Raw genomic sequence first — 21,918 nt, forward strand, 5'->3', positions numbered from 1 at the left:
AAGGCACTGTGATCCAGCTGACGTCATTAAAGTGGAGAGGAGGTGGGTGTGAATGAACTGAGTGGAATAATGCACCCCATGGTACCGTGGGATGTAAGCCCATCTCCAGCTTTCAGCAGCTGTGACAATTACAGGTTTGGGCTGTGAAGAGACACGTCCCCAGCTAATACTTTTAGCCTCTACTGTTCCTCGTGATCTGTCAGAGGAGGAGGCTGCAGGTATTAGAGATAACAAGCTGTGATAAGGTACTGCTGCTTTGTTTCAACCTTGCTAACTTTGTTTCTTCATTTCTCCTAAAGTAAACCTGGGACTTCTCCCAGAAATCTGGATGTAATCTGACAGGTGATAACAAGGTCCCTCTATCTAAGGTTAATCATCCCTAGCAATGCAGCTGGAGCCATGCAAAAATAAATTTGGATGGGAAGAGGATCCTGATTCAAAATCTGTCTAAGAACAGGGACATTCAATCTCTGGACTATTATCTGAACCTGAGGATATTTCCCATCCCATGGAGGGATTCCATTCCCTCCATGAAGTCAGGTTGTGCACCAGAACCTTAAAATGAAAGCACATCCTCAGGAATTAAAGGAGTATAAAAGAAACAACCAGGATCTCTTAAGCATCTCTGTGGCCTGGCATTTGGAGAGGGCTGCAGTAATGACTGCTTGACCAATTCTTTGTCCTTGGTCCTCTCCTGATGGTGAGGGATGCAGCTGCCTGTGATTGCCTTGCTCTGTGTACACATATCCCTGTACACCAACATCCCTGCTAATAATCCCTCAGACCCCATCCAGAACCCCTTAATAAGGAGAAATCCTTTCTAACATTCAGACTAGACTCTTGAAGCAACATTTCATCCATCAAAAGCTTTATACTTCAGGAAATAAAAAATTCAGGATACTGAGCAATTTTGGTTTTCTTTCTTTTTTTGCTAAATTAAAGTTGTAGTTGGTTTTACAAATTAAACTTTCAAGATAGATGTGTGGTCCTGCAGCACTCATGCAAGAATTCAGATGGTCAGATAGATAAGAAATCATATGAATGAAAATTATAATATCAGGCTCTGGGAGATTTAAGTCTCTCTTTGAAATACAGAATGTGTTGTTCCTGTGGCTTCACCCTTATTAAAAAGCTCAGGAAAGTCTGTGTTTTCCTTCACATGCATATGGAGTCCCAGCCAAGCCAGGCTTGCTTTCTGCACAGCTTATCAAGATGAAAATGCAGGTGGAAAAAAATCTTCTGTCAAACTCAGCCTTTCAGCAGCAATGCCTTTTGCTGTTTCACACAGTGTCTCCTTTGCAGTACAACTGAGCTGGAAAATAGCAATGCCTACAGGAGGTTTTTTGAGGCAGGAGGCAGACCAAGAGATGCAGAAAACCTTAAGAACTGGCACAAAAGCCAGGTTCTAACCTGCATGGCTGTATCCCCGTTTTCCCCTGTTGTTGCCAGCAGTTTGCAGAGCACGTAACAAGACCAGCCTAACCCCAGGCTGCTTTTGGCCGACTTGAGCTCCTGTTGTAATTCTGATGTCAGGTTGCCTGACCCTACAGTGCAGAGTGAGACCTCCCTGTGTGGTTTGTAAGGAATGTTTTATCTGCATTCATGAAAAAAATAAACTGGTCTTTGCTCCATTGCCTATTCCATCCAAAATCCACCTTCTGGGGATTATGAATACTGCCAAAGCTTCTTCAGTCCACAGTTTTCTGGGCAAAATAAATTGGTTTCTTCTCTGGGTGTTTTCCTTTCACGTATAATAAAACGTGTTTTATTGTACCTGACTGCATTAGTTGATGCCTTGGTTATGCACAATGCACAGGTCAGATAATCAATATATTTTACCATTTAAAACCAGAAGGATTTTCGATCAATTCAGAGGCTGCCTTCTAATCTCAGGTATTCAGAGTTTGTTTGTTTGTTTGTTCTGTTTCTCCCTGTGGCTGATATGAATAACAATAATGTTGTTAATATAAGGTTTTAAACATTCCTAGCACTTGAGGACCAATCCTGCTTCCTTAGGATATAGGCAGGCAGTGTTTTCCTTGAGTGAAATGATAGAGCTGCTGTGATTCCAGCCGCCACCTCCTTCTCACCCCACTGCAACGAGCAGTGGGCTGTGCTTATTTAAAATGAAAGTGGAGCTGATCACTTCTGGTGGGGACTCACACCCTGCTTTGGAGGCAGAAATGAAACACTGACTTGCTTCAGAGGAAGAAGGGACAGCCAGAGGCAACAGAACAAACTGTTGTGCAGACACTGGAGCCACCAGAGATTGCAAAGAAACGACCTTGTCACCAGATGAGGCTCTCCCAAAGCTTCTTATCCTGTTGTGTTGAGCTTAGCTACAAGTCTGTCCCAATGACAACGTGTGGCGTGTGACCTGCTCCTCAGGCCGGCCGCAAGTGTGTGCAGCAGGAGAGGCTGGCATGAGCTGTGTCTTCTGGATCCTGCTTCTCCTTCGGGAGGGGAGGCAATGGGAAGGACTCGGGCATGTAAAGGAGGTGGTTGTGTGCTTGTGGGTTTGCTCTGCGTTCACAATTAAAGCTGACTGACTTGCTTATCTGCAGGTGCAGGGTACAGTGAGTGGTGCGTACACGGTTCTCAGGTAGAAGCACTTTTTGGAGGTAGAGAGATGCTCTCCTACATCCCTCTGCTCCCAGTCAGCTGGGATTCATTCTCAAACCTGGGTATACTTTAAAATACCCACAAACGTTCATTTTAAAGAATTCCTTGTCTTATCGCCCTTTAGGAGTTTGTCTTCCACGTGCACCCTCCCTGACAAATTTTATGGGAAAAACCATTGCATTTTAGGTTAGTTTGGGGCTTCATAATGTTCAGGGCGAACATGCCAGCACCAGCACGGGGAGGCATATGTGGAAAGAGGAGAGGAGCTCCACAGACCGTGTGTCCCGCACACACACCTGGCCAGCACAGCCCTCTGCCCCAGCACGGAATGATCACTCCCGCGTCCTGTCAAGGGAAAAACGAGGGGCTGCCCTGTCCGGGGCATCGGAGCTGCCCCCGCCTCCCGGGGGAGGGCCGGGGCCGGAGCATCCCAGCGCGCCTGCGGGGGCGCGGGGGCCGCATCCCGGCGTTGGCGGCAGCCCCCGCCCCGCCAGCCCGCCCAGCCTGCGGGACGGCAGCGCCGCCGGAGCGTTGCCCTTTTAAGCTGTGGCCCCACTCTCCTCCTCCCCGGCTCCCGGAGGAGCTCCGGCAGCCGGCACCGACCGAGCGACACCGAGCGACCTCCGTGCCCGCCTCGCTCCCCGCGGCCGCGGACCGGGCAGCGCGGAGCCCCAGGGCGGCGGCGGGGCCGCGGCCACCGGGCTGCCCCTGCCCTGCCCCGCTGCTCGGGGACCATGGGATGCTGCACCGGCCGCTGCACCCTCATCTTCCTCTGCACTTTGCAGCTGGTGAGTGGAGGCGCTCGGGATCAGGGGGAACCGGCGGGGACCTGCGGGTTCGGCGCCCCGGGACGGGGCCGGGAACAAAAGCGCCTCGGTGCCCTCTGCCCCGAGCAGGGCTGCGCTCCTCCGCAACTTCGGCTCGGAGCAGCAAGGTGGAGGGATGTCGGGCTGCGCTCCGGCGGCGCTCTGCTGTGCCGGGGGGATTTACCGATGCTTAAAACTCAAGAAAAAAGGTGTGTGGGGGAAGTAGTTTTCAATTAATAAGTTTGTGCTTATAAAATACAACTGAAAAAAGAAGAAAATTACTCTGTGAGAGGAGTCCCGGCGGCTCGGTGGCGATGTTGCAAACCAAACCAAACTTCATACGTGCTAAAACCCACCGTGGTACCTTAGCCTCTTTTCATGGAAAGGTCCACCCGCATCCCACCCTGGTCGCCTGCATCCTAATCTGCTGGGGATGAAGTGCTTAGACAGAATGTGCCTATTAATATGCATATATTTATGTAGGAATAAACTTCCCAGTGTGCGGAGAGTGCGGTCCCTGGTGGGCACGGGTCGGTCCCTGGTGGGCGCGGGTTCCTGGTCCTTATGACATCTGCATAGATGATAAACAAAGGTCTGGTTGTTCCCTGCGTGTCTGTGCATCCAGCCTGGATCTGGAGGGTCCCCTTCTTGTCAATAGCTAATGGGCTCCAGGGCTCCTCCAGCCTTAAAAAGGAAATGACAGCATCTAGGGTTTTAATTTCCTTGACTTCTCCCAGATTTGCTTTATTTTGGAGCATTAGCAGTGCGCAGGAAAGGGCAGGCTTCCTGCGAAGTTCTTTTGAATAGCTTGCTGGTGCCAAGGGGTGAGTTTGGTTAAAACTCTTTGTTTTGGAGTTGGGTGCTGTGACAGCGTTTCTTTTTCTGCAGAGAGTCAGGGAGCAGACACTGAGCTGAAGGTGGGAGAGGAAAACTGGGAACCTGCTAGTTTTGAAATTACACCCATCAGCCTAAAATTGAAAGGGAGGAGAGTGGGAATGCACCCCAGACTAGCACAATCGGAAGATGAGTGTGGAGGATTTGACTCATCATTAAACGAAATACAGAATAGAAGTGATGGGGTTTTCTTGCACAAAGCGTCTTGCTCAGCATATTTATGAGTGAGTTGAATGGCTGGGGAGTGTATTTAGTCGCCTGGATTATTTCTTTTGATTTTTCACCCGTGATCACGCAAGAAAGAAGCTGCACCCTGTATTACATTAGAAATTGGCATCTCAGCACTCACTGTCTCTTAAACCCATCACTGTGTCATCCTGCTCTAAGCACACACACACTGGGGTAAAAAAAAAAGGGGGGGGGAATGAGAAAAAGAAAAAGCCATGAGCTGCTGGTGCTGTTCTGATTTCTGACAAGCGTGGGAGTTTTCTTGTATCCAAGATACAGGGACAAAGAACCCCCAGCATTTTATTTTCCTTAAGACCCTCCTCCTTGAAGAAAAGAATCAGTTTGGCTCATTCTTAAGCAAGTTTGGATGCCTCAGCCGTAGCGATTTCCCATGGCACTTGCTGAGTGAATTGGTAGAGCTGGAAAAAATGTGAACTATGGTTGAGGGAATTTGTGGAGCTGCGCTCTGGTGGGGGTGAGGTCAGGAGATCCTGGCCAGTTCCCAGCAAGCGCTTGGGTGAGGGTGAGATCCAGCACAGTGCTTTTTTATTTACTTTATTATTTCATTAAGCAAACTTTGTCTGTAAATCATCACATCACTTCCACATCCGCACAGCCAAGTGATGTGCAGGACTCGCTGCTGCCCAGGGTGGGCTCTGCTAAGACAAAACACTGAAGCAATCAGGCCAAGATCATCAATAAATTATAATGACGTGAACTTCCTTTGTTCCTCTCATGTCTCTGCTCAGCTTCATTTGATACTTTGAACCCTTCACAGCCTTCCCTGTTTGTTGCCAAGCTCCGTGTCTCCCACTGCCAGAGTCCCAGGGGGGAAATTCTGGCTCTTGTGTGGACGTTTTCCCTCTGACTTAAGTGGGGAGGGGATTTCAGTGCTGGGATCTCCCACTTCAGTGCTGCAGCACACCCCTGAGATCTGTTACATGTTCTCGTGTCTGTTCCTCAAAGTTTCACCAGGGCTTTTTATATAAATGATGAAGCATGAAACAACCCCCCAAAAAACTCGCATCAGGGATTTGAGTCGCAATGCTTCATATAGACTGTTTTATTAGTAGGTGCAAGTAGTTGAGCGAGCGTGTGGGGAAGTGTTTGCACACTGCAGTCTAAATGTTTCCCTGGGGAAAAAAAAAAAAAAAAAAAAAAAGGCAGAAAACAAACAAATTCATCATTTGCAGTGTGTGCTCCCAAAGAAAAAGTTTGTGCTCCAGCCGGAGAGCAGAACAACGTGTGAATTGAAGGAGCTGCTACACAATGCGAATACCAACGAGCTCCTCAGCCCCCCACGGGCTGAGCCTCGTGGCACAGGGAGAAGAGGAGAGCGTTTGCATCTGTCTGAAGAAAATCAGGGCTGACTCCCCAGCGGTTTGCTAATCAAGGGGGGAGGGAAGGCTGTAGTTTGAATAAATAATTTGCCACGTTCCAATTTTAGATTATTGTTTCCTTGAAGCGACCACGTTAGGCTCGGTGCTTTGCTGAGTGGTGCTGCAGGGAAGCTGCAAGAAGGTTCTGGCTCTCCCTCCCTCTGTCCTGGTGTGCATCCCTGTCCCTAATCCTTCCCTTTTTCCCAGTCCAGCCCTAAATCCAGCAGAAGTTTGGGTGAAAGTTGGCCCAGGTCAGGGCTACCCTGCAAAAGGGCTTATCCTCAGCCATGGGTGGCATGGAGGAGGACCATCAGCAAGGTGATGGGGTGTTTTTCCAGGGTTTATCATTCCCAAAGGGGTTGTCGCCTTCTTGTTCTCACTTTGCCCAGACACCTCTGCCATCCAGGAGCTGGTGTCACCTACAGCAGATCACCAGCCCTTCCTCATCCCTCCCAACCTTTGGGTAGATGCATATTAAGAAACAAGAGCAAAGTTTAAATGAGCCATAGGCCTCCCCAGGAGAAAATCGTGACTCTGTCAGGGAGCCTCTCTAGTGGGTTAACAAATGCCCCTTGTAGGAATTAGAATTGAAAAACATTTGCCAAGGGCAGGATTTCTGAACCTGAGTGGAATGAGGCTGTCACACCCACCAGTGGGCTGGGTGGGTCATGGTGAGGAGCCACAGACCAGGGCTGGGTCTCAGGTAGCGAGATATTAAATAATCATTGATTTGCTGCTTTCCTCTCTGCCAGTGTGAGATTGCACCCAACTGGTGAATTTTCTGGAGCAGTAAGTGCCTGTGCACCGGAGGCACTATGTGAATTTATTTCCACTGAGCATGGAAAAATTCCCCCGCTCCCTGTGCCCTGTCCCAATAAATCAAACAACTGTAGTTTCTTTACATTCTGTCCATGGATTGAGAGCTCAGATGCCAAGCAAAGCCTGGAGACAATTTTACAGATACATTATAAATCCCCCTAGAATAGCAGCTTCTAATGGAAAAAGTGACTAATACTTCAAATGAGCACAGAACAAGGCGCCCTGGGATGGGACTGCACATCGAGACTAACCAAAAGTAACGATATACATTTATTTATTTATTTCCTCATGCTCTCTTTCTGCCTCGTTCCTTTCTCAGTGATTCCTTTCTAATCTCTTACAGAAGAGGGTGACCTGTTCTGGAAGCTATTTGAAACCAGCACAGATCCTTCCCTAACTACTCTCTTGAAGTGGTTGTGTTGGTTTGATCAAGGCTTGAAGTGATGCAGAGCACATGAGGAGTGACGGCAGAAGGGGAGTGTGGCAGACTGGCAGTGGGATGCCGTGGAAAGGCACGATCTGGGCAAAAATAAAGTGTGAGTTAAAATAGTTGGAATAGAGGGATTTTTTTACAAGGACATGTACTGATAGGACAAGGGGGAATAGATTTAAATTGAAAGAGGGTAGGTTTAGATTGGATATTGGGAAGAAATTCTCCCCTCTGAGGATGGTGAGGCCCTGGCACAGGGTGCCCAGAGAAGCTGTGGCTGCTCTATCCCTGGAAGTGTCCAAGGCCAGGTTGGATGGAACTTGGAACAGCCTGGTCTAGTGGTAGGTGTCCCTGCCCGTGGCAGGGGGTTGGAACGAGATGATTTTAAGGTCCCTTCCAACCCAAACCATTCTGTGATCCTGATTCTGTGACTCGATCCATCACCACACGTGGGCTGCAAGAGGGAGGGTGGCAGAGCATGAACCTCTCCAAGGCAAGGAGGAGACAGGATTGCAGTGTCTGGGGGCCGTAGAAATTACTTGCTTGGCTTTCTCCTCTCCACCCCAGGGATCATTTGGGCTAGAGTTTGGAGAGGAGAGCAGGACCTGTCTCTCCCCTCCTCTGCAGCTGCCTCTGGAGCCAGGGCAGAGTCAGGCTGCCCTGAGGGAGCTGTGAGCCCGCACAGCTGCCGTGTGGCTGAGCACAAAGCCTTGGGGGGAAGAGCAGGTGCAAGGGGAAGCACAGCGTCCCTTTGCTCATCATGCTGCTCAGGACCCCTCCAAAATTACCTTGTGCTGTTTATCTTCTCCATGGTTTGTGCTTAAATTATAATCCCTGCAGGGAAAGGGCCATCTTTCGTGGATGTGCACAGCACCCAGCTCTGTGATGGCTCAAACCTTTCCTGAGGTCCTTGAACAATACTCCAGGCTAAATAATAATGTAAGTCTAAAGACTACGTTTGACAGATGCTGTCTTCTCCGTGTCTGTTCCAGACAAAGGAAAATTAAAGCTGTGCCAATAATAGAGCTCGTCAGCATTTTCCACTGAAGCTGACTTTCAGTAGAAACCTGGGGATTTGACTAAATGAATATTTTCATGAGAAGTATCTGCTTTCCACAGACAGTCCTGAGTTTTTCTCCCAAGTTTTGGCCAGAATATTTTGGCGAAAAGTCAAAAATGTGCTGGCAAATGTTTGCTGTGCTGGCAAACATTTTTAATTTTGGAGTGGTGGAGCTTTTCTTACAAAAAGTTGAATTTTTGCATGAGATTTTCCTTTTCTCCCCTGTTTTTCCTGAGCAGCTGGAGTCAGTACACTGCAGCACAAGGGAAGCACAAGGGAGGAGCAGTTTGGGGTCTGGATTTCAGACATGCCCAGGTCTCCTGGCTCCCCACATCCGCCTTTCCTATGGTGGTGCTGGAGATTGCAGATGACTCACAGGAACTGTGTCCTCTAACCAAACCCGCTCAGACCAGGAATGAAATTTGGCCAAAGCCAAGCCAAAAAAGCAGCTGAGGGCAGGCTGGTGTTGAAGTCAACTCTCCTTGGAGAGCTGGGGTTTTATTTCGGCTGACACAGTATCTTTGTTGACCACTCTGATTTTTCCCGGTCATTCTCTGCTCCTTTGGCTTCTCCTTTTCCTCTCAGTAGAAGAGGAGAAGGAGCTGGTTTTCCCTGATGGGGACCCTCTCCCTCTGGCTGGCGTGGGGTTAAGGGAGCTGACGTTGCTCCATTGTGTGCTAATAATATATGGAAATTCGGATCATTTTGGCTGGGGTGCAAAGTGGAGCTCTTCCAAGAATCTGCTCCAGGGGCCCTCAAGTATGAACTCTTGGAGAACAAACTGGATAACAAAGGCCAGATTGTGATCTCTTTTCCTCCAGGAAAACCCTGGACTAGCCCATTGCTTTTTGAGCACTTAAGAAAATGCGTATTATCCAGTGAGCAGCAAGTGCCCAGCTGTAGCGTTGCCTTTCCCATTAACAAAACGTTGGGTCTGAGGGCGGTAGAACTGAACCTTTCTTTCTCGTTAAATACCCCCCAAAACCAGGGTTAATTTGTGATTTAATGTTCCCTTTGTCCCCACTCCTCCTGCAGTAGATGTGATGAGCACACCCAACTGCACAGGCTGTGTCTCTGTTTCAGTTTGGTAGAAAGAGTTTTCAACCAAGTGGAAACTTTTGTCTCAAAAGCAGCACATTCTTCATCCCTTCCCTGTCCAAAGAACACGAGGAGGGAAAAAATTACATTTCTGGACAAAAAAGGAAGAAAATACTCTGGCATTTAGCAATTAGGGGTGTTTATTGTGCCAAACCCCAAATATTTTGAACTTTTACAGAAGCTTGAAAACACTTCTGAAAAAAGTTGGAAAGTCTCCCCAAAAAGAAATTGGTTCGTTATTGGTTTTTTTCATTGGGGTTGTGCACCCTGGATGTTCTCATCTTTCAGATATCTCTGAAAGATGATCATGTCTCTCCCAAACCCAGCTCACAGTGGGGTTTAAGGAGAAAAATCCTCAAAGAGAAAGCACAGGTTTGGGTGTTGCTCAGGGTGGTGCTTTGCTGCAGTGACTCATCTGCTCACAGTGGTTTGGGGTATTTTTGTTGCAGAAGGAAACTCAATGAATAAACGCCCTGTGGAAATTAGAATCTGAGATATTTCATAATCATTCCAGAGTCATAATATTACCTTAAAGTTCATGAGATTTCAGACTGAGAATAAACAACTTCTGCTTCGTTTGTTTATTGATCTTTGGTAAGAGTCAGAATCTTTTTTCATTTTCTTCTTGCCAGGGGTAATAGTAGGAATTACAAAAGTATGGATTAACAGGAGTAAAAAGTAGGGAAACAGTAGTACTAAAGTAATAATAGGAGAGTAGATGGTAATAATAGGGAGGAGAAAAACTGAAGTGATTGAAATATCTGGCAGAAATCTCTGAGACAATGTTTCAGCAGAGCCGCTGCTTCTCACCAGTGTGTCAGAATTGTGTCTCACCTTGAGCACAGAAAAGTCACTGGTGGTGCTGCTCTGGCTCCTCCTGCCTTAGCCAAGCCCTGGCCCCACATCTGAGAGTCCTTGTGAAGAACAGAAGTTTTATTTTGCTCTGTGTTCTGAGGCTTCACAGACTATGGAGGAGCGAGCAGCAGATCTCTGCTGGGGCAAGATCAATATCTCCTCCCTTGACTTTACTGTAGCTCATTAACATCAAATGTCTTTTCCAAGGGGTGCTTTCTGGTCTATTTTCCACAAGGACTTAATTGCCATTTTCCTGGTGTCTGTGGCTCATTCTCAGCGCAGCTGCTTTTGTGTCAGAACGTTGGACACAAATATGTTGTTTATCAGGGAAGTGCACGTCCCAGATTTTCTCTCAAAGGTGAGAATTCATGGAAATGAGGAGCTCAGCTTTTCTGATCCCCTTTCCCCCATCGTCCATCAGGTGCTGCTTGGGTGATTCCAGGTTTAGTAATTGAGATGTCAGATTCCCTGACACCTTTGGGCTGAAAGGATGATGGTGTGGAAGCGGTGACCTCCGCTGCCATCTGCCTGGGCCTAATGAAAATATACTGTGGGAATCGAGGCAACAGCTTGTCTTCATCACCTGCTCGAGGCGGGCAGACGTCAGAACTTGCTGTGCCAGCTTTCTTTGCCACCTCTCAGTGACTGGCCAGCCCCGCAGGCAGCTTCCCACCTGCTCCCCAGGCTCTCTCAGCCCAGCAAAATATCTGCTTTCTTCCCTCTTTTTTTTTTTTTTTTTAACCCTCCATTTTTCCCTCCAGTGCTCAAAACTCAAGAAAACCAGGATCATCATCATTTTTTTTCTGCACCAGTAGAGTAAGCACGCAGATGTGTGCCCAGCTCTGATGTTCAGGAGTGTGGGAGCACAGGTTGCCCCTCATTTCAGCAGCAGAGCCATCCCAGTGCCCAGCAGTGGGGTGGAAGGGCTGGATGTGCTGTGCTCTGTCATTGTGCCATCCCTGTGACCTGGGACATCACTGACCTGAGGTCAGAATGATACAGGACGCAGACTCTGTCCTTCATTAGTGAGCAGTTGGTCAGCTGGTCACCTGGGCTAAGAGGAAAAAACAAGAATTTAACCTTACTGAGAATAGTTGGGTTTTGCTGAAGTCCTAAATACACCTTATAAAAAACGGATTCTGGTGCTCAGATGAATACACAGTTACAGCAAATATACAAAACCTGGGAAGATGCCTCCTGTGACACCTCTCAGGGGACCAGGGACCTGTCTTGTGTCTGTGGTGACCCTGACAACAGCCTTGGACCCATTAAAGCATTTGGTGCGGATTTATATTTTCCAAGTGCTGTTCCCTGGGGATAGTTCATCTGTGAGCAGCATTTCGTCTGAGCAGGGAAGGTGAGATAGAGGACACTAAAGAAGGGGATGGAGCTTTTTATTACCCACACACAACTTATAAAATATTGAGTGTAGCCTTGCATGGCGCGCTCTGAGTGCTGTGGTCATCCATCGTGGACAAACAGCCTCCCCACAATTAACAACACCTGAACGTTAGCTCTGTAGTAGCCAGAGCCCAGTCTCAGCACCAGGACAGCTGACCTGCTTGGAGATCAAGAGGAATCTTAACTCCTGGCCTTACTCAGGTTTATTCATGTTTAGGAAGTTTGGATGTTATTCTACAGTACTACAATGAGAGCATTGCCTTGCATGTTAGAAATGGCTTCTTTGGGTTCTACTCTAAGGTCTCCAAACAAACTTCTTCCCTACCTGAATCTTAGCAGAAGGATGGTGTTTTTGTGGAGGGGACGTGGCAAGGTCTTTGCTTAATATTACTGCAATGGTCAGGATACTTATGAGAGTGTAACTCCATGCTGTGGGGCTTGGGAGCAACCTTTCCTTCTTTCAGAGATGCTGGACCCTTGATACTCCTTTAAGAGCTCCCACTTTGGAGGAAGCACCACATCCAAATGCTCCATGAACCAGGATGTACTCATGGGCACTTAAAAAAGAAAACCAAGTAACTTTTCTGCTTCCCTGAGAAGGAATTACTGAGTGAAGCAGCTGAAGGAAAAACTCCTCTTGAATCAAAGACCCACCTCAGCAGGACAAGAAAGAGCTGACCTGGCCTGGCCTGACTGGCTTGGACCTTCATTTAAGGTCATTCGTTCCAAGAGACCTTGGAAGTGGCACAGACCACAGATAAGTGGATGCCAGCTCACAGGTTCACAGAGATAAGGACCAGGCCCTTGGGCTGATGAACCTTGTGGAAAATGACCAAGACCTGAGCCCTGAGTCTTGGGCAGACTCCCAGAACCTCCCCAGAACCCAAACACCTCTGAGGTTCTGAGCCAAACACCTTCTGTTCAACTGCAGCACAAAACAACTCCTGCAGCTGATCCCTGGAGGATGGTGAAGGGAATATCTGGATCTCTGGCCAGATTTGAGGACTGTGCTTTTAGATAACTTGCATGAAAATCTGAACTGCTGGTTGCTCAGCCAACACAAACGCAGCTCCCAATTCCCCATGGCTGCTGGTAATCTGTTAGCAGATTTCCATGTGGGAGAGGGGAGTGGGCTCTGACAGGCTGCTGGCATCCCTGGCTCCAGCAGCCAGCACTCTTCTTGTGATACCGTTGTGGGAAAGGCCATACACCTGCTTATATTGTGGATGTACAGAATTAGGGGAGAAATCTGATTATCCTAATTACTCAGAAATGCTAAATATGTGCAGAATACCGTTTGGCTAATTAGCTTGGGAGATTGCTGGCTGTTCAGCAGGGAGCAGAGCAGGTGCTGAGAGAAGTGTGATGGGAGTTCACAGGCTGTTTTGTGCCCTTTGCTGTCTGAGCATGTGGAGAAAAGTGAGCTCGGGCACTTGGAGATGTGATTGCCAACCTCAAAACAAATTAAAAAGCTGGGAAAGTGCAATTTTTTTTTCAGATGTCTGACACTTTTTAGGATTCTGGGTCTTCAAGTTTCCCATCTCATTATTTTGAGCAGCGACAGCCAAGGCAAGGATGAGTTTGCCTTAGTGCAAACAGCTGGTGAGAGCCCTTGCGCAGCACCTTCTCAGAGGGATCTGTTTTACTCCTTGTCCTACCTTGTGCTGACACAGACACAGCCTCAAATGCTCCTGAAGCCTGAGGAGACCATGAAGTAGCTGGTTCTCTGAATGGTGCTGCTTTGATTGCATTTAATTGCTCATCTGCACCACTGAGGGGGTCTTGTGGCCCCAAATCTGACCTGCTTTTCCCAGAGGCACAGAGCAACTCAGGCAGATGCTAAGAAGGATGGGGGGTGGTTCATGCTTCGATCCCAAGGTATTAATCCCCAGATATCCAGATAACCAGGCTGGTTCCTCCAGCTGCATGCTGGACATAGATCCACCAAGGAAACCCTGAGGCTGTTTGGGAGGGCTGCAGGGAGGCTGGGACAGGTGATGTGTGCAGCTTGATGTGTCCTACAGGCTACACAGCTCTGCCATCAGGCCAGGGCCAAACCCCAGATCTTCTGGATATGATACATAATCAGTGCCCAAAACTCACGTTCATCCATCTCTCCTTGTAGCTGTGCTTCCCCATGTCTTTGAATAACCCTGCCTGACTTTACTCCTGACCTAGCAGAGATTAATGTCCACCTTAGGCTTTTCTGGAAAGTTTTCCCTTCCTGCTCCTGTGAGCTCGGGGTCAGTCCTGCAGTCAGTCCAACACAGCATTAGCTGGGCACTTAACTGGGAGAAGCTATGAAGTATTTGGGCCTCCAGGGCTGCTACTGAGACAGCTTAAAGCTGAGTTGTGTGGCAGTGAGGAATAGATAGGGTGATAGAAAAACTCTGCCATGGCTTCAGACAATAAAGACTGTGTCTCCCTTGTGATGAATAATGACTCTTTGTTTTATTCCTTAGATGACAGGGCTGTTAGAACTGCTGAGAACTATCCCAGTGCTAAATATATGGGTGTGCAATAAAGGCTCTGCAGTCCATGAACTGAGACTGAATGGATACTTGAGTGAGTTATTTCAAGTACATGAATTTCTGGAGCAGCTCATGGTGACAGGAGGTGATGGGGCAGTATCCTGTAGGATGCTTTCCTTGCATGAGACATATCCCAGGTTTCATGGCTGCCAAGCTTTTTCCCTCATGAAGCCTCTCTTGGCCATGTAAAGTTCCTCACTCCCAGGTTTGGCCACTAACCTGCAAACACAGGGCATTTCAGATGGAGCTCCAGGGTTTGATGGTGAGACACTGTCCAGATTTTCTATCAGAAACCCCAGAATCCCAACCTGGCGCACTCAATGGGAATGGAGCAGTAAACCCCAGGTTCAGCTGTAGCCCAGGGCTGAGAGCTCATCAGAACCCATCAGAAATAGGGTCCTGCTGCAATCAGGAGGAAAATGCTGCACCTTCCTGCTGCAGTGTCACCAGGCTGGAGGAAGAGGCGATGCACAGATGTTGTTGTCACTGTCTGGAGTCACCTCCGAGTCCTGCCAGATTAAACTTCCTTGGAATTACTTATTGTAGCAGCAAGGATTTGAATTTCCATAATGTGAATTAGCACTTTTCTGTTTGAGCTAATCCTCGCACTCAGACCCACAAGCAAGAAGATCAGAGGACTTGGGGGGAAGAAATGGCCAGAAAGTTTGAAGTAGGAGCAAACCAAAGATACCGTTGTTCCAGGGATGAGGAATCATCTCACACCTCCAAGGTGAGGTGTGGATGAAGCTTTGGTGTCACAAGCTGATAGAGGACAAGTCTTTGTCCCTTTCCATGGCTGAAGGAGACACAGGACTCCGTGGGGGCCCCATGTGTGAGCTGCTCGTTGGGACTCAGCCCCTGCAGGGTCACCAAACTCTTGCCCTGTGGAGACACGACCACAAAGATTCGCTGCAAGTGAACTTTGTTCTCCAGAGCTGCCAGAGTGGCATCTATTGACCAGCCTCTATTCTTAAAAGGAGGGGAAAGTGGAAAAAGAGAAGGAAAAGAGAAATTCAGCTTTGCTGTTGAATAAACCATGAGCCATTGAGGAGCTGTGAGTCTGCAGCAGGGGAGGGGCAGGGGCAGTGCAGAAATAAGGGGACAAAAATGTCATGCGAAAAATGAAGGGCAGGAGGGGCCTGGCCATTGTGTGACACTCCTGGAACTTGGAGAGTTGGTTGGTGGGAGGCCAAAAGATGTATGCAATGAAAGAGAGACACTCGAGTGGACTGAAAATGCAAACAAATTGGGTAGCACAATGGAGGAGATAAATTATGCTCATAAAATAAACAATGGCTGAGTGACACTGGGTAAACAGCTACATATAATAACACCACTGTTTGTCCCAGCCACCCTAATTGGGAGGCTGGGCAGCATCCGATGAAAACTCTGCGTTGCACATTTTCCCCTTCTAATGAGGAAGATTTTCCCTCCTCCCTGGAAGCCTCCTCCCCCCAGTCCTATTCAGCAGCAAGCTGAAAGGCCTGGTTTCATTCCACTTTCCCACAGCAAACTCGTCCTGGCAGGAGCTGCATTAAGGAGGACAAGTAGAAAATGATAATAAATTGAGGACTTGCTCTTATTTCACCTTGTGACAAATCTATCCAGTGGGTGACTCAGGGAGAGTGATAAGAGCATGGACTGGGCTGCTGCTTTCCTTTTGGTGCTTGGTCATGTGGAAAATAACCCCATTCTAGCCCTCACTCAAAAGGGCTTTCCTCTAAAAATAATGCTTTTTAAAAGGCACTGAATCCTTATTTACCCTATTGGAAAGCCAGGAGCTCGCCTCCATCAAAGTGAACGTCACAGCTCTCATTTCATCACCCACTTGGGCTGAGGAGCAACAACAAAGGGCATGCAGCACCAAAAGTGAGGTGGTCAATGCCATCAGTGCCACTGGGAGAACTCATTAAACCTTAGTGGGTTTTCAGCATGATTCTGTATTGCTGATAAATCCCTGATGAGAATCTTTAGTATCACTGAGCTCCTCTCAAGAAAGCACAGCGGTGCAGGGGACAGTGGGCATGAGAAAACCACAGTGACTTCCCCCACAGCCACTCTCATGCTGTGAATCCCAGAAAATCCACCCTGGAGCCCTGATTCCCAGCACTCAGACTGTGTTTGGCAGCAGGGCTGTGCTCTCACCCTTCCATGACTGCCCAGAGCAGATTGCAGTTCCCAAACTACTCCACCACCCATGAAAGAGGGAGGCACATCTTCAGCCTCAAATCGTGCCTGAACTTTTTGCCAGCTCCCTCTTTAGATATTTACTTGATGAATCTGTTTGAGCACTTTGTGTGTCTCTGTTTTCTTGCTTTTATTTGAGGAAAATAGTAGTTCTGCTCTGCAGCCTGCACTGCTCGTGGGGAGGTACAGCTGAGGAAGAAGCCCAGGAGGTACTCAGCCTTCCTCACCTCTGAGGGACCATGCTGAGGGTGCTGGTGATTCCCGAGATGTGGGTGACAGCTCAGAAATCATCTTTCATTCACATAAAATTGGCTTTGCCTCCTAAAACGGATGGAAAACTGGAATATCCCTAGTTTACATGCCTTGAGGGAGGCAAGGGAAGCCAGTTTTTTACCTGTAATTGCTAAGGTAACTAATCAATTACTTAAGTAGGACTGATTTTCTTCCAGAGAAGCAATCAGATGATGAAAACCAATAGTGATTGATTCATTTTCCATCCACTTCTTAGAGGGATGTTCTTTGTGGGGATTGTGGTTATTGGAAAATTCCTGCAATACCCCAAAAGCCTCTGACAGTCCCTGTTTTGAACAAAATCGTTGTTTTCCTGTTTGTTCCAATTTAAAACTCTTCCTGACAGAAGTGTTTTACTGGAACCAGAAGCTGAATTGCTAAATGTTTTTCTTGTCCAAAGTACTATTTTCTTCCCAGTTCTTTTTCGTTTCATGCTCTGATGACAGGCCTGGTACATTCATTAGGGGAGAGCTGGTCAGTATTTCTTCACTGATATCTATTTTTCAGCTGATAAAAAAGGCTACATGTTTTTTCAGTTATAGTTTTTCAAGGGAAATTTTTCTTTTGTCCTTTATTTTTAACTGATATAAACACATTTTTGTGTTTTGGTTGGGGTTTTTTTGGGCAAAGCACAAACATCAGTGTTACTAGTGATGATTAAAACTCAGCTGTCACAGTGTGGGTCGCTTTAGATGATGATAGCGTGGATGAAATGCAAACAAACCACTTGGCTTGTTTGCAGCCCAACTCCTAAAATACCTCCAGCTTCTCATTTGGGGAATGCAGGCATGGGAACAGGGAGAGTTCACCTCTCTGTGTTGAGAATGTGACAGTGAAAGGAAAGGTGAGGGGTTTGGGCTGGTGCTGCCGTCATCGTGGGAGGTTCCCAACCTAAAATGCCACCTCTTTTTGCCTCCACGAGCAGATGGGTGTCCAAAAAACCACAATGGCAGTGAAGATGCTGTGCTGAGGCAGGATTATTGATGTGGAATATGACAGAAGCTTTTTACAAATAGGAGCCAAGTCTCCAGCAAGCCTCTGTGTAAAATGAAGTTGTTGCTCCTAATTTCACTGCATAGATGGGAAGACAGAGAGTCACCAGCTGTGCTGGAGGGCTTTGGTGGAAGGAGCAGGAGCAGGAGCTGCTGCCTGTGGCATTACAGGGCGGAAAAAGCATCGCATGGAGCTGCTGGCAGGTGGAAAGGGAAAGCTGCAAAATAATGGGAGCTGCATCCCTTTGCCCTCATGTTGTCTCCTTCTAACACCCCCAGCTTGGCAGCTAGGTGCTAAGAGCACTTCTTGTGTCCTGGTGGGGTGAGAAAGCCTTGCTCTACGAAAAAAGGGTCCATTTGTACAGTAATTGCCATGGAAGTCTCTGGGTGACTGTGCTGTGTCCCCTCCTGCTTCAGGCTGATTGGGATGAGCTCTCCTTTGAGGAGCAAAGCTGCAGCAAGACCATGGCAGATCCCAATTTCCTAGATTATTAATAATAACAATATCATTTTCTCTCACCCCATTTCTCACCCACTCTGTGCTTCCCTTTTAATGAATTCTCCTCTCTTGCTGTAGACTCTGCAGTGACACCAGCCTGATTTGTAATGTAAATAGGCAGCCCAGTGTAAAGGCGACCTGCAAGAGCACCGCGGGGCTCTAATTATAATTTTCATTAAATTCCTTCTGTTTACGAATATCCAAGCAATCTGGCATTGCAGCAGAAGCAAGAGGAAATTAAAGCAACGCTACCACTTAGCTCCAGTGTCAGGGAGCAGGGGCCCTGCTGTCGAGCAGAAACTGAAGCAGGGCTCCTGCAGACAAAGTTTTGAAGAGTTATTTCATCTTTGGCACCTTTCCTCTCCCGAGCTTTTACCCCAGTTGCAGGGCTTGCATGTTTTTCCTTCAGAGGATCTGGCTGGTGCAAGTGTTTTACACTTAATCTATTTGTGACCTAATTAAGGGGATCAGCTGCTGGAGCTCCCAGTGCTGTGTGCTGGAAGGAGCTGTGGGAGGCGGCCGGAGTGGGGTGGGAGCTGTGGGGTGCAGGGAGGGGGAAAAACAGGGACCTTTAGCTCACAAGGCCCTGGAGGGTTCCCACAAAAGTCCAGCAGCACAGGGACCATTTGCTCTGTGTGCTGGGAGCATCCTGTGGAGCAAGGGCTGCTCAGACACAGACCTGTGCAAAGACTGGGGTTTTGCTACATGGCCACCAAAAAACTCTCATCCTCATCTTCTGCTGGATGAGAAAAAGGGCTTCAGGTGGCTTTCTGCAGGTGTTTTGCCTTCAGGGAGGCATTTTTGTCACTCAGGCCGCAGCTGACCCTTCCTGAAGAGAAAGTGCTGCAGGTGCCAGCCATGAATTAGACTGGCAGGGGACACCAAGTGAACATTTTTGTTCATAAAGCCAAAAGCAGGGGGTGGTCTCAGTGTCACTTGGTCACAGTGAGTCTTTCTTCGGCTGTGTATGGACAGGACAGAGGGAAAACTGAGCTTGGCTTTTTGAGCTTGAAGCAAGAGTTACTGCTCCCTTGGGGAAACTCCAGTGGTATATTTACAGCTGCAATTTAGCTTTGGGGTGAACAGCAGCAAAATAAAATTGCACTTTGTAGTAAGAGCCCATAAAATAGCAAAGAGAGAATTTTTTTCTGAGCTGGGTGAGTCCAGCTGGTGTCTCAGGGGCTTTATATACAGTGAGAGTTGTGGTCAGGCCCCTGAATAATTTGAAGTCTTTCTAGTACACTTGAGAGTTCATGGGATCTCTGAGCTCTTCACGCTCTGCTGCTCCCACACCCAGGAAACTCCAGAGGGCTGCATCAGGAGGGCTGCTGACAGGCTGGGCAGTGCTGGCCCAAGCAGTGCTTCAGGGCAGCCTTGTGCCTTCTGTGCCAGCCCTGTCAATGGTTTCCCTTCTCCGCCCAGCAGCAGAGCTTGCTCTGGTAGCTAAGCAGATGATGCCTAGGATAGCAGGTCAAAAGGATCTAGGTTACATTCCCTAAACACAACAACCCCTTGGCTAATTTTCAAGTATTTTCACTTTTTCCCCCTGCATCCTTCTAATGGGAACGAGCCTGAACTTCAGATAGCCTTCATGGCTGAGCAGAGGCAGAGGGATCACACAATGTAATGCCCTGCTGGTGGGGGATAAATCTCCCTATTAGAAAATTAAATTCCTGCTCATCTCCAGCACTGCTCTGCCTCACAGCCTTTGGAGTGTTTAGATGGGTTCATAACTGGTAGCAGATCTCCAGAGGGAAATGGCTGCTGAGTTAATGGCACATTTTTAATATATATATTATTTCATGCAACGGGGAAATTTGTGCTCCTGGTGGGAGAAGTTTCCCCCCAGAGCTGAAGCTGTCAGCCACGCCAGGATGCTGTTTGGGGGGCAGCTGGGATGTTTGCCCATGATCAGCAGCATGAGGTGGGATAAGACAGCTCAGCAAGTTCTTCAACAGGTGAGGGAGAGCCAGGAGTGTGGAGCCTGAACCTGGGCATCTGGGTGACAAAAATGTCAGGCACTTGTTGAAGAAACTCACTGGGTTTTATGTCTGTTGTGAAAACAGTCATATCCCCTTCACCCCAGTGCCTCCTCTCTCTGTCCCAAAGCTGGAGACCCAAAGTTGAGCCATGAAACTCAGTGAGGAGAAAAACATTCAGGGGGTTAGGGAAGAACACTGTGGGCACAACAGATTAATTTAATTATGTTTGGGGAACGTAGGTTGGAGTGTTGATGTAGGTTGCAAATAAAACAAGTTTGTCAGAGCGCTTTTCTGTCTGGATCACAAAGGCACTTGCTTATTAATTTAGCCTGATTGGTGCTCTCAGCAATCAGCAATCACAGCAGTGTGCAGAGCTGAGGTGCCATCAGGAGACACAGGCAGGAGCACAGGGAACAGAGCAGCTCCCATATCCAATGCTGCCTGCATCCCTGGGGTCTGAGCCCCAAGGGGAGATGGAGTCCAGGAAACCAAACAGGCCAGAGGCTGTGATGGCTATACAGAGCACAATCCTCACCAGACAAGTGACTGACGCTGATTTGGGAGAAGTTTAGGCAATCCAGAGCAATATTTTTCTGAGGTATTCCTCCTAGGAAGCAGTCTTTTTCCCAGGAGCTGGATTCCGAGCACCATTCAGAACCTCAGTGCTGGGCAACCTCTTCTCACCTCTGCAGCATTATGTGGGAGCAGTTAATTCACTGTCCTGCTGACCACCCTGCTGGCAAGGTTTTGGGGCAGGAGAGGGCACCTGTGGATGCCATATGGAAGGGACCATGGGCTGTGGTGTCTTGCTAGAAAATGTACTGCCAGCTCCTGGTGTTCTGCCAGTTCCGTGGCACAATCCAACACTTGGAGTAAAAAGGCTTAAGAGGTTTGCCTGGATGTGTGCCTCAAATTGTTCCAGGGGAGGTTTAGAGTGGATATGAGGAACAATTTCTTCACCAAAAGGGCTGTTAAGCCCTGGCACAGGTTGCACGGGGCAGTGTTGGAGTCACCATTCTGGGGGGGATTTGAAAGACGTTCAAATGTGGCACCTGGGGACGTAGTTGAGTGTTGGGCTTGTCAGTGCTCAGGGAATAGTTTGACTCCATGATCTTAGAAGGCTTTTCCAACCTAAAGGATTCCATGATTCTGTGAATTCTTGTGCATGGCCTGTGTCTTCAGCTGAGCAGGGCTGGTTGCTCTACGAGATGTACTTAGGAAACCTCAGTCCCTCTGAAGCCAGAGCCTCAGCTCCAGACACAAACAGCCTTCTGCACTGCTCAGTGCCAGTCTCATCCCTTATGTTTAGCAGGATTGTGCCTTCCCTGGAATGCTAAGCAGCATTTGGGCATGTGGTACTGAATAATGACATATCTTTGCAGCTTGGATGTTTCTGGGTGGCTTTGGCAGCAGAAAGCTCAGGGCTCAAGGTCACAGCAGTGGCACTTCTGAGACCATCACTGCCCACACACAAAATTATGCTGGGAGGGGTGAACTCAGAGCTCAGAGGTGCCAGGCCAGGGGGAATGAGGAGGTGAGGGCTCAGCACTGGGATGTTTAACAGCAGGATGCTCCAGTCTTCAGCAGCGGTTGTGACAAACCGCAGGGAGGGTGTTACACCTGCCCAGGCTCTGCCCAGGATGGTTCTGGGCTGGGAGAAGTCCTGATCCTTGGATGTGGCACAAGGAGCCTAAGAGTAGGGTTTGCTGGAGAGTGATGCCCAGCAGCAGCCAGGCCCTGCTGCAGGGAGTGACCTGGTGCGGGATTGTGGTGGGGACTTTTCCTGCTGCCCCGTGGGGCCCTTTGGCAGGTCCTCCAGGCCAGCACAGTGACCAGTTTTCTTC

The 21,918-nt window shown here is 48.3% G+C and overlaps 1 protein-coding gene across 3 annotated transcripts in view; it reads left to right on the forward strand.

Annotated features, from left to right (window-relative positions):
* The first annotated feature begins 3,120 nt into the window (after positions 1 to 3,120).
* NKAIN4 (sodium/potassium transporting ATPase interacting 4) overlaps positions 3,121 to 21,918 on the forward strand; it is a 50,681-nt gene continuing 31,883 nt past the window's right edge. The window contains exon 1 of one of the 3 annotated variants that reach the window (XM_048321936.1): positions 3,121 to 3,410. In XM_048321936.1, the coding sequence (XP_048177893.1) occupies positions 3,357 to 3,410 (54 nt within the window). In that variant the 5' untranslated portion in view covers positions 3,121 to 3,356. The remainder of the gene's footprint in view (positions 3,411 to 21,918) is intronic. The other 2 variants (XR_007207225.1, XM_048321933.1) reach the window with 2 other exon arrangements.

Source organism: Corvus hawaiiensis, chromosome 17 (assembly GCF_020740725.1).
Source record: "Corvus hawaiiensis isolate bCorHaw1 chromosome 17, bCorHaw1.pri.cur, whole genome shotgun sequence".
Taxonomy (NCBI): Eukaryota; Metazoa; Chordata; class Aves; order Passeriformes; family Corvidae; genus Corvus; species Corvus hawaiiensis.